Raw genomic sequence first — 12,817 nt, 5'->3', positions numbered from 1 at the left:
TGTGGACAAGCATTCCAATTCACCACCTTGCTTTTCTGCACCCTCTCACATAAACACACCCTGGCACACTTGGTGAAAGAAACATCTCGTTTTATTCACAGACGTAGAAAATATGCTCATGCTATATAGGTGCTATCTATCTTTCGCCCACAAATTTCTCTTTTCAATTCACCCTCTATGTATTATGCATTTGCAGGGTATTGAATTGACATTTTTCTCTTTTTTCCCCCTCCTCCTCCTTTCTCCATCTTTTTTTTAGTTTGCAGCAGGCCACGTAACCTTCTACCTTTCCTTCTCACTGAGACTTCTATAAGAAAAATACCATTGATTGTGACGCTGCCCTTGGTTCTTGTTCAATTTACTCTCCTTCCTTCAAGTCTTTTTATTTTTCTGAAATTAAATCGAATCGCTGCACTGTCCTTCCGCCCTCTCCAATTACAACACTGTGGAATGCTGGATTTCTTTGGCCTGTGAACGTTAATGAAGAAGCTTTTTATCTTTGATTGCCTTCAAAGATTGTTACCATGGCATCATTACGGCCTGACGGGAAAAAAACACGATTTCTCAGAAACAAAGTTCATATAATTAAAACTGATGGTCATTAGATTAACCTATTTTATTCAAAAATGATCAAGGAAAGAAGATGTTGAGGAATCTTGCAGATATCAATGAAATAAAACCTTAATAATAAAATTCACAGTGGGGGGGGGGGGATAATTTAACACAGCAGGGCGTCCCACAAGAAAATGTGCCAAAATGTACTTTTTGTTTTTCTTCCGAAGCAAGTTTTCCTGGTCTTTACATCGATGCCAAAAAGATACTTCTCCATGTCTACACGCTGGAGGGTTTGACAAACAGCCAGTGCTGGATGACCTTCTGAACAGTTTAATCCATCATATTTTATCAGTTACATTTTGTATCTAACATTGTGTCCTGCAAGTGTGGTGGAGTTAAAATTCCAAGTACAGTAAACTGAAAATATGCGAGTACAGTACAAGTGCCTCAATTAATTTCTTCACTTTACACTCAGAGAAGCAGAGAAAAAAAAAAACAGGTCTTGCCAACTGCGTCCATGGCAACCGCCAACAAGTTGAATATTTCTGTTTAATGCGGCTTCGTACTTCTGCTCCTAAGTCTCACAAACATTCGTCCATCCATCGTCGTTATCCTTAATCAATCAATCAATCTTTATTTATACAGCGCCAGTTCACAACAGCGTTATCTCAAGACTCTTTCCATAAAGAGCAGGTCTAGACCAAACTCTTTAATTAGAGAGAGACCCAACGATTCAGGAATTCAACATTAAGGATTCAAGAGTTCCCACATGAGCAGCATCAGATATTATATTACTTAAGGGTGATGGGGGGGGGCTGGAGCCAGTCCCAGCTGACTGCGGACGACCATTCACATCCTCACTCACACCTACAGCCCATTCACCTAACCTGCATGACTGTGGGAGGAAGAGAGAACCCCACGGGGAGAACATGCAGACTCCACACAGAGAGGCTCAGGGCTCAAACCTGGATTTGGACCTGGAGAAGATATGGTGAATTGCTGTAGATTAAACTATCCATCAGTGTAAATAAAGGAGGTGAATCAGCTTCAACTGTGACAGACTTTAAGCACATTGTGCTCATAATACTTCCGTACTTTATTTAAATAAACTTGTGAATACTTGTAACCGAGTATTTTTACATCGTGGCAACAATTTAATTTTAAAACACCAAAGTTCTTCCTCCACTGCTGCTAATATTCTCAATTAGAGACGAAGCCAAAGTAAGCGAAGGCGCCGTGCCTGTGACGGGAAGTGTGGGACTGCTTGAGCCGAGCTCGCCGGTGGTGCTGTGGTCTGTTTGTCTTGGCTCCCTCCTCTCCTCCCAGTCATGCGCCATAAAAAGCCGTGATTGAAAACAGGCGTCGTAGATTTTGTTTGAGGAGCGCCGCAATAATCTCATCAAAGCACTCGAAGAAGTAATCTGGAAGGGCCCCTCTCCTCTCCTGTGGGCTCAAGTGAAACTTTTCCTGGAAGTGAAGCCAGCAAATCAGAATGAGAAATGAGCTGTCCATTGCGTTAATCACTTCTCTCGTAAATTTTCAGTGTGAAAGTCATTATTTTGCTGCATATTAAGATGCATGACAATGAAATCCGTCGTTCAATCGTTTAATTTATAAAGAGGCTACTCAACTGCTATCCAGGTTATCTGAGCTAAAACCTTTTTGTTTTTTTGTTGCTGTATAATGTGTTTTTTTTCCAGTACCTACTGCTACATAAATTACCTGTAACCTTCGGCAGTCGGGTGCGTTTGTATTAAATAACTATTACCAGCAGTCACAGCTTAGTATTCAGATTGGCAAGTAAAGAAATGTAGAGGTTACAATAAAGCATCACTGAAATTATTCTTACTGAGTCTGGCAAACAGTCTTTGAAGTCTTTGCTCTTTAAGAATCAGTTTTATTCCAGATGAAAAAGCACTGGCTTTGTTGAAGAGCATCAGTTGAAGTGCCGCCGGTGCTCTGAAACTGGCACAGAAGAAACAAAAAGGCTTCTGCCACGTTCAAGTGATGTAACTGGAAATATTCTCAGACGGACGACGTAACTGTCAAACATCTTGAGGGACACGAGCAGCGGAAAAGCAGGGGATTGAACTTTAAGCAACATTTTAATCCAAGACCTACATTTGTACACTAAAATCAACATAGTAATCCTATCGTATCACCTACTGGAGCAAAGGCTACAGTCCTTAACAATATTGTACAAGATCAGTGATGATGTTTACATGTTTACTCACTCATTTATTCATTGAGCAAAGATAATCCTGTTGAGATGAAAGGATGGCGTTTCTGAGGGAGCGTATTTAACATCCGACAATATCACTATCAACTATGTAAATATTTTATCATAAGCGGGACAAGCAGGCGGTGGACTTCCTGCTGAGACGGAGAAGAGCAGCGGCGCAGTTCTAAAACAGTCAGCTTATGGCGTTTTATGGTGTGTTTTTCGTGCGATCCCGAGCTTTGATCATTTGAAAGTTCTTTTGAGGCCCTACAGTTTATGTACTAATGACTATCCTGGCCACGCCGAGCAGCATGGATATAGACGATAACTTGGTGTTCCTGTCACAAGTCATTACTCTTAATGACCCTTGAATTGCCTTTTATTGTATATCATCAGCTATAAATAGTGGGTTTATGTACAAAATGCATATCCACAATTTGCAAATTGCAACATGTCAAAATAAAGGAGGATAAATTAAGACAGTGATTCTTAGATATTTACCTTTTCTTAGTTTTCTTGTACTTGATATTGCAGTCAACGTCCAAACTTTTGCGCCCTGCTGAATCAGCCTGAGTGAGATTTCTCTTCACTCAGATGTCTGAAGGAATGTCACCCTTCCAAGGGACAATACGATTGGGGGGGGAAAAAAAAAAAATGTTGAAATTGAAACAAGAAAAAAGACAGAGGCAAATAGAAAAGAATCAACACCGCAATGTGCAGATATTATCTTGCTTGAAGGACAATGTGAAGTGAGAAGAAACGATGAAAAATACATGAGAAATAACACTAAATAAATTAATCAAAAAATGTAAATGCCTCCTCTCTGCTGTAGGCTCTTGTCCTCAGTAAATTGTGAACCAGGGTTACAAAGAACAGCCTCTGTGGTGCAGTTAAAAAAATATATATAACGGTATATAAAGTCAATTTTAGGGGCTTTCAGCAGCACCACATGCCAAAAAAACACTCAAGAAACAAAGTAAAGTGTTGTTGGCTCATTCCTAATAATGATAATGATAATAATCTATTAACTTTGAAGTGTTTTCAACAGGTAGAATTTCGGTCATGTACCGTGACAAACTTTCCAGTTGTTCGAGCATTTACATCTGCTGTAAAAACTTGAATTTCAACCACAAAGATCAAGAAAGAGACACTTAAATTGCTCCTGAAACAAGCTATAACCCCAGACAGCAGCAATTACAGGAAAGTGGACCAAATTTCTTTGAAGTCTTTTGAGGTTGATTGTTAAGGACGTCATATTCTCCGAAGTTAAGAGTAATTTCCCATGGCTTTTCCTCTCCTCTACGTTGGCTCTTAAGTGCGCACTTGAGGGCTCGCCTGCTTCCTCCTTGGTAACGGACAAAAAGAGTGGACTCATCCTTCCACGTCAACATTGGCAGGACTTAATGATTATGTTTAAGTCTCTGAGGGCCCCCTCAGACAAACTTTCCCTCCAAAGTGAGCACTGAGGAAGAATCCTCACTCACATCCACAAATGATTATGTTTATCCCCCCGACAGATTAGCACCCCCTACCTTCCCAATCAATGGATGCCCGTTAGGTCATCATTAATCGAGTCACTTCCTCTCAGATCCAATCACGGGACAGTCAATCACTGCTCAGACCTAATGAGTTTGTATTGTCAAAGAGAGATGTGTACGAATGGCTTCAGGTGCCACACAAGAAGTTGCATCTTTGGCAAATGAATGAATCCACTAATGGCCCTATATATCAACCAGTAATCAGAGGAAGTCAGTAAAAGGGTTAATAGAGCAGGGAAATAAGAATTAATGGCTGATGTGTTTTAAGAATTAGAGCGTTTGTGAAAAGTCAAGTCACACAGAACAAATTAGTTATTTCTGACGTGGAACTCTTTGGCGATAAGCAAGAGTAAATAACTCTGGAGCCTTTCTTTTTGTTGTCCAAGGTAGTTAGGATATAAAAAAAAAAATAGGTAAACACATCCTCACTCTTAGAATATTAAGTTCCTCCCACACACTGAGTTGCAAGTTTATTAGAAATACTTGTCAGACTCTGGACTCTGCTGCTGCTGCTACACTCACAGTCGCTCTCTTTAAAACAACAGTAAGCAGCATCAAATATACCCTGGGGCAAGGGGACATAAATAAGCAACTTAAACGTTACCAATAACAGTAGTTATAGGGCTGTAAATGCCAATTAGATAATAACTACTGGATGATTAAGGGTTAGAGTTAATAAACAGGAGAGCACAGCCTTTTACTCCTGATCCCAGATGTGCTGCATGGACAGAGCTGCTCAGGATACAATGAAACTACCCACTCAATGTAATACGATCATTTGGTATTTCATTGGTTTTTTATCCAATTGATTTTTCTTGAATTAGATCAAAACTCTGTATTTTAATACTGCAAAACAACAGATGTGCATGTAACAACAACAATGGGGAAAAAACAAACTAACTAAGTATCCTCGACAATTTCTTACACTATCGCCAACATTACTCATCAGTCTGCAGTCCCAGATTTCCAGCACAAAGTCCTGTTTCCCTGTTGTCCACAGTCCAGACTGCAGAAGCGACGACTGTGCCAAGCGCAGCAGCGTTGGGACTGTGGCCGGACGTTTCTGCTAGATTGACCTCCAGCAGGAGAGCATGAAATGGGGAATGATGCTGCAGTACGGGCTGTTTTATAGACGCAGGGAGGCAGCGGAGTCAAAGCATCATCACAGAGAACACGGACCACACCGTGCACTCAGACCAGAATAGCAAACACAGACACACACTTCTCCTGGATGTGTTTGCCTGAATCAGAAGGACTGTGCCAGGTGTTGGCTACATTGGGACACATTTTTTCTAACCATGACTTGCACATGGACCAATTTTGACATGCTTTCAGATGGAATTTCTGACTGAAACGTGCCTCTAAATAAACTGAGGAAAAAAGAGGAGATTTCCTTTCTTGACCTGGATGAGACGATGGTATTTACATCCAGTGTGCAGCTTTGGCCCTTAAATCCCTGCAGGCAGTTTATCACCCTGACCTGTGGGTTATTACAGCAGGATGGTTTTCACAGCCACTGTTGCCGCTTGTATCAGTCTGAACACAGGTGATCATTCAGTTCATGCAGTGGCGTTGCCCTTTATTTCCCACAGAAATGGCCTCTTTACTTAACCACATAGATATTTGTCTTAAAAAGTGTGAGGGTGATATGAGCAAACAGCTTTCACATTCTTCTCTTTCTTTTAGTTTTCCTCTCATCATAATGTCTTTTCTTAACAGTGTTAGTTACTGGAAGGCACCTTGGCTGCCAACTTGAAAACAGTTTGACTCATGGCCTCACTCTTGTTTGCTGTGTTTTATCTCTGTTTATTAAATTTAAAGTTAAGTGGCATGTCTAATTGCTTATGCAGAGATCTGAGCTGTTTTCATAAAGGAAGGCATCTTGTGTTTGGCTCACAGCATCATGTAGCAACACAAAAATGTCAGGCTGCAGTACTGAGGGCAGTGAAGACAATACTGGAGCATTTCATTGAAACGCTTGAAAGTTCTCCTCCTTTTCTAATCCACTCGTAGATGTCTCCGTTCACAAAGTCACAAAGGTAGCCAGCAGGCAACCTTGGATTCTTCGACTTCAGAAACGGAGGCACATTTTTGTGGAAAGAAATGTTGATCTTGCCTGATACTTCACAGAAGATTTGGTACAGAAATGTATTCTGTACCTGTAACATACTGTACTGAGCCTGATGCGACGCTCATAGAGCAGCTGCTGAATCATGGCCGTAACCAGCAGGTATAAGACTTTAGTATTGATGCCTGTGTAAACAATATATACACTACTCACAAAAAGTTCAACTTTCAGGTGAAATTTATGGAAAATGTAAAAAGTGAATGCTACAGTGATATTATATCGTGAAAGTAGGGCATTTAAGTAGAAGCATGCACTGGTCATTTCTTCATCTTAAACTATTTATTGAAAGAAAAGCCAACAACAGTGGTGGGTAGACCACAACAAAAAAATTTCAATGTCTCAATAAGTTGGGATGTAGCCAATTTATTGATGGTTGATCCTGAAATTTCACCTGAAAGCCAAATATCCCTAACTTTTTGTGAGTAGTGTATATACACTGAACAAAAATATAAACGTAACGCTTTTGTTTTTGCTCCCATTTTTCATGAGCTGAACTCAAAGATCTAAAACATTTTCTATATACAAAAAAAAACATTTCTCTCAAATATTGTTCACAAATCTGTCTGAATCTGTGTTAGTGAGCACTTCTCCTTTGCCCAGATAATCCATCCCACCTCACAGGTGTGGCATATCAAGGGGCTGATTAGACAGCATGATTACTGCACAGGTGTGCCTGAGGCTGGCCACAATAGAAGGCCACTCTGAAATGTTCACTTTTATCACCCAGCACAATGCCACAGATGTTTTGAGGGAGCGTGCAATTGGCATGCTGACTGCAGGAATGTCCACCAGAGCCGTTGCCCGTGAATTGAATGTTCATTTCTCTACCATAAGCCGTCTCCAAAGGCGTTTCAGACAATTTGGCAGTACATCCAACCGGCCTCACGACCACAGACCACGTGTAACCACACCAGCCCAGGACCTCCACATCCAGCATGTTCACCTCCAAGATGGTCTGAGACCAGCCACCCAGACAGCTGCTGCAACAATCGGTTTGCATAACCAAAGAATTTCTGCACAAACCGTCAGAAACCGTCTCAGGTCTCAGGGAAGCTCATCTGCATGCTCGTCGTCCTCATCGGGGTCTCGACCTGACTGCAGTTCGTCGTCGTAACCGACTTGAGTGGGCAAATGCTCACATTCGATGGCGTCTGGCACGTTGGAGAGGTGTTCTCTTCACGGATGAATCCTGGTTTTCACTGTTCAGGGCAGATGGCAGATGGCAGACAGCGTGTGTGGCGTCGTGTGGGTGAGCGGTTTGCTGATGTCAACGTTGTGGATGGAGTGGCCCATGGTGGCGGTGGGGTTATGGTATGGGCAGGCGTATGTTATGGACAACGAACACAGGTGCATTTTATTGATGGCATTTTGAATACACAGAGATACCATGACGAGATCCTGAGGCCCATTGTTGTGCCGTTCATCCACGACCATCACCTCATGTTGCAGCATGATAATGCACGGCACCGTGTTGCAAGGACCTGTACACAATTATACTTAGTAGTAATAGTAGAAGCATTATTAGTAGTATTTAGTTTTTCAAATTTTCTTAATATTCGCCTGCTCATTATTGCATTAAGCTCTAGACTTCAGTACTACTTAGGATGTGGCATAATTGTTTTTTATTTATATAAGTGGGGCAAATTAGATGTCCACTTTAAAGAGAGCTTAAGAACAACCATAACTCCGTTTAAGAAGCAAGAAAACCATTTCCTGAAGGGCTGCATACAAAAAGCCTGTGGTGTGGCTCACTTCATATTGTATGTCTATATAAGGCTGATAATTTCAACAAAAAAAGTCTAATTGTTCAATTTTATTGGATGAACACCATTTCCCATGAGCCCTAGACCAGTTAGTTCCAGATGTGTGTAATAACAGCAGGATGGAGGACTGGATGCTGTAGAAGATTTCAGACAGCAGGAATTACAGCCAGAAAGTTTGAAAATTGACCTTAAAAGAGAGTTGGTGAATTTTTTTGGACACAGACGACACTAAGTTATGATGACTTAAGTGCTCACGCTTGTGGGAAGTGTAGTTTCCTTGCATGCTCTCAAAGAAAACATGTTGTGCCATGTCCGTAATGCAGTAATAGTACGCTGACAAAAATAGCTGATATGTCAGGTGCTCCTTCAGCCAGTCATGCTCCCTTTGTATTTTCACATATTTCAGAGTAACTTCCCAAACTCGGGAATAAAGGTAATAAAATGGCTACAAGTAAACAAGCATAATGTATCAATCCAACCTCAAACTGTCAAGCTGCTGCTAAGCACTTTAGAGTAATACCCCTTATCGGATAAAAGTCTGATGTTTATGGATTTCAGCCTTTCACAGTTTTTACTGGCATCCCAAAGAGATGACACTTTAATAAAATCTTTTTCCGGGAGCTCTTAAATACTTTGGACATTCCCTCAAATAAAAAACGTTTCTTCTAGTTTTCAATTTGGCAGTAAATGCGTGCACTCTTACTTCTTAGGTTGGGTTTTTGTATTGAAAACATTAGTATCCGAGTGTCAAAGCTCAAGCAAAAACAAGAATTCTGCCCAAAATTACGATGTGATCTATTATTTGCAGTGTCATGTATGATTCGAGCAGAGCAGGGCTATTATGGGATGTGAAAATCTAAACGCCGATATGCAAGCCTAAGGGTACAGCAGTCTCATGATGAAAAAGAGTGGCTTAACGAATGGATTAGTATTCTCTTTGTCTTCTGGAATATGTGAGTGCTTCAGGGGAGCTGGAGAAGGGTTGTTTACCACCTCTGAATCTGCGGCTTCAGCAGCCAAATTAACTCAGATAAACTTTCAGAAGGTGAGATACAAAACAGTAGCCTGTGGCGGTGTGAAAATATCGATCCAGTCTACAAGTCTCAAGTCCCACATCTCCCCATTCACGAAAATGTAAAGTGTTTTAATCAGAGCTCCTGTTGCCACGAGCTTCTCTGGCTCACCGCTTGCCTCTCTGTGCTTTGACTCGCTGCCAGCCGCCGATGTCTGCAGTCTCAGCTCTAAGTCGAGAACAAAGTCAGCGACACGAGAGTCATTTGGGTTGTGACACGGCGACCGCTTCCAAAGCGGAGCACGACTGTTTGGGAATTCGTACACTTTTGTTGTTTCGGCTTTCAAAGCGAAACCGTTGACTGTGAGGTTAAAGTGTTGACTCTCAGCTTTAATTTGAGGACGCCGTCAGCCGTACTAAGGGAACATTGCTGGAATAGCAGCCTTACTGTGTCATCGTCCTCTTGCGCCGTGCAAAAAACAAAAATGGAGGACCAGTCAGATAAGATAAGATGAGGCTTTATTGAGGTGTTGCAGCAGCAGAGGAAAGTACAAATAGAGAAAGTAAAAAAAAAACATATAAGTATATAAAAAAGACAGAATAGAAACAACATTTACTGTATATTGTATTATGATTCCTACAATGGATGTAAAAACCTTCAGCCGTGTTAAAGCAGATAATCAGCCTTAAACCTCACAGCCATTGTTTCATTTTAGGCCCAATATGCTTGATCAGACAGCCAAACAATAGAAAATGTCGTAATGCTGTCCAAATACTTATGGACTGATGTCTGGGTTGGTGGACTTTCATCTTAAAGAGACACTGCACCAATTTTACACATGAAGATCAGCCTGTGGAAACACTTCTTTATTTTTTAAAGGAAAGCCTTCATGGGGGGGAATGGAGTTTGAAAGACTTTTAGTTGCATTTTGGGAAACGTAGGATCTCACGATTTGAGAGCTTGATCTGACGATATATTTGGAACTTTCTTTTACTTTATGGCAACTCTTCTTTCTTTTTGTAAAGGGTGCCACTAAACTCCTTAACCTGAGCCTTAAAATAACATCCCCAACATGAAATGGTTACTTGGCCTCTTTGATTACAGCCTCTTTGATTACAGCCATTACGCTGGTCAGAAAGTCAGAATTAGTCTGGTGCACTGAGTTGAGTTTTTTGTGTATTCAAACAATGTATAGTTTTTCAACATTTAATGAGGATTTAATTGGAAACCATCCAGAATGAGATGTCAAACCTCCTACCATACCGCATTCAGCTCGCATCTACTTCATGTTTTGCCACACAGGGGGGGGAGAGGAGACAGCGGAGTGAAAGCTCTGGCAGCATTCACTCCTCCCTCACTCTTTTTTATTTAACACGGAGGTGCCAGGCTTCACCACTCGGCCGTGCTTACACCTTCATATTAATGTCTGCTCTGAACACTGAACACCCATCCTTAAGTAGAAAAGTTCATTCCCTCTCACTCCTCCACCACTGATTGCTCCTGGCAAGGTCTGACCTCCAGCTGTCAACAGTGATCCTACAGTGGATGTTCAGTTTGCTCAACCCCAGGATCACTTAAGGGCACAACTCTATTCAGCCGTGCCCACTGGGAGCCTCTCTTTGCTGCGCTGCCTTCATTTTCTCATTACTTTCAATTGAAAGCAGGCACTGCTGCTTGTTCCCGACTGAGCTGAGAGCTCAGTGTGTTTTAGAGTGCAGAGTGCTGACCACTGTGAGGGACTGTTTCAACTTTTAGCTGAAAATTACTTGTTTTGCTTCCCACGTGAATGTGTTTAGTGCTGCAAGCCACGAGGCGCCCAGCGGACACAGGGGCTACAGCTGCAGTGTGGTGCAATCTAGCTGGAAAGTGTGCACTGCGAGACACTTCCGCACCTGTGGAAGCAGAGATGCAGACACTCGGCACATGATGGAGGCAGTAGATGGCGGGGGGGGGGGCCTGAGGGCAAATCCAGAGGAAGGAAAACGTGTTTTGTTCTGCCGTTTCAGGGCAAGGAAATGCTCGTGGATTTTTAGTTCTTCAACCGATTGGAAGCTGTAAATCTTCTGATAATACAAATTAATCACTGTGTAAAGCCTTTTCCACCTGTTTCAGATCTCCTTTTTCTCATGCATTTAAGTCTTTGAAACTTTCATTCTGTTGACTGTAAGGCTGAAATTGATTTGTTTAGTTGGAGATTCGCTGGAAACACGCTAATAATCGAGATCCTCCACTGAGGATTGCACGGAGTAGACACATAGTGGATTAGAACTTATCTACGTGTTGGAAACTATCCAGCTGGCTCCAGAGGAATTCACTGACCTTTGAGTGCTAAACAGAAAAAAGTTTTTTGGGGTGAGCGTACTCCTGCTCGGTACAGCTTTATATTTTTCTGTTCTCACACTTACAGAACTGTTACACCCTCCATGCATTAAAATAGGGGGGGCGTAGCGAGGAGGCTGACCTTCACCCAGAGATCAGGCCTCATCTCAGCATGCTTCCAACCTGTGGACACGTCCTTGAGCGAGCTGATGAACACCTACCAGCTCCGGCGATGCTGCTCTACACCTACCCCTGACCCCTGCCAGTACCTTAGAATAAGAATAAGTGTGTGAACCGAAATTGCTAACAGTGTTTTCTCTGCGTGTCCTGTGCCTGCGTGTGTGTTTCACTGTCTTAGCAGAATCCCTGTTCAGCGGCCTGGGGCTGGGGGCGGTGGTGGGCCTCGGCCTGGGAGCGCTGCTGCTGCTCCTCGTGCTGGTGGACGTCAGCTGCTTCTTCCTGCGTCACTGCGGCCTGCTGATGTGCATCACGCGCACACTGTGCAGCAAGAAAACAGCCACCAGTGGCAAGGGCAAAGAAATGGAGGAGGGCAAGGCCGCCTACCTGTGAGTCTTTGTTTTGTTTTTTAACATCGTTTTTTGTTTTTCAGGAACTTTAACTCCCTCAATTACAGATTTTAATTTCTGTGGTAACATTTGGGATGTATCAGTGTGTGTCAGTCATCAGGTCATTCATGCTTGCAGAGGGAGCATCTGCTGTGGGTGTATCTCAATGCTTGTGGGTTACATCGGGTTATTCTGGCAGTTACTGTTTTTGCTGTATTACTTCGTGCAGCAATGAATTTAAAGGACTGAATGGATGAATACAAATCTCTACAAAGATTTCTAAATGTTCTATGGTCAGCTTTAGACCTTTGTGTTTCTCTGATAGTCAACGATAGAAAGAATTTTAAGAAAGATTTAAGAAAGATAGTCAAATTTTAACATCTTGCTTTTATAAAACTGTCACAAATTGTTTTTCCTTCTTTGTGCTCTCGATCATTTTGCAAGATTGAGTCTCACCCTTCGAGTAGATCTGAATAGCGCAGTGACACTCCTGTAGTGTACAGCCTCGAATCCTCTTACACTTTAATACTATTTCTGTGAATAAGAAAAGGAGACTTCTCTTTGCCATTTACTGTAGGTACACCTACAACAGCCGCCCAACCACTCTTTCAACCACAGTATGTCTTTGATTATGTCTTACTCGCTACCATCAGTGCGTCTCATACAATGTGCAGTGAGTTCGCCTTTGTAGTATCTTCTCTGCATGCATGTGTG

The 12,817-nt window shown here is 42.1% G+C and overlaps 1 protein-coding gene across 1 annotated transcript in view; it reads left to right on the top strand.

Annotated features, from left to right (window-relative positions):
• The window catches only part of LOC139223761 (neural cell adhesion molecule 2-like), a 247,987-nt gene that overhangs the window by 226,360 nt on the left and 8,810 nt on the right, over positions 1-12,817 (top strand). The window contains 1 exon segment of the mRNA XM_070855751.1: positions 11,896-12,103. Within this exon segment, the coding sequence (XP_070711852.1) occupies positions 11,896-12,103 (208 nt within the window).

This window comes from Pempheris klunzingeri, chromosome 24 (assembly GCF_042242105.1).
Source record: "Pempheris klunzingeri isolate RE-2024b chromosome 24, fPemKlu1.hap1, whole genome shotgun sequence".
Taxonomy (NCBI): domain Eukaryota; kingdom Metazoa; phylum Chordata; class Actinopteri; order Acropomatiformes; family Pempheridae; genus Pempheris; species Pempheris klunzingeri.
The sequence above is the reverse complement of the archived record's forward strand: the minus strand, read 5'-3'. Positions and strand labels throughout refer to the sequence as shown.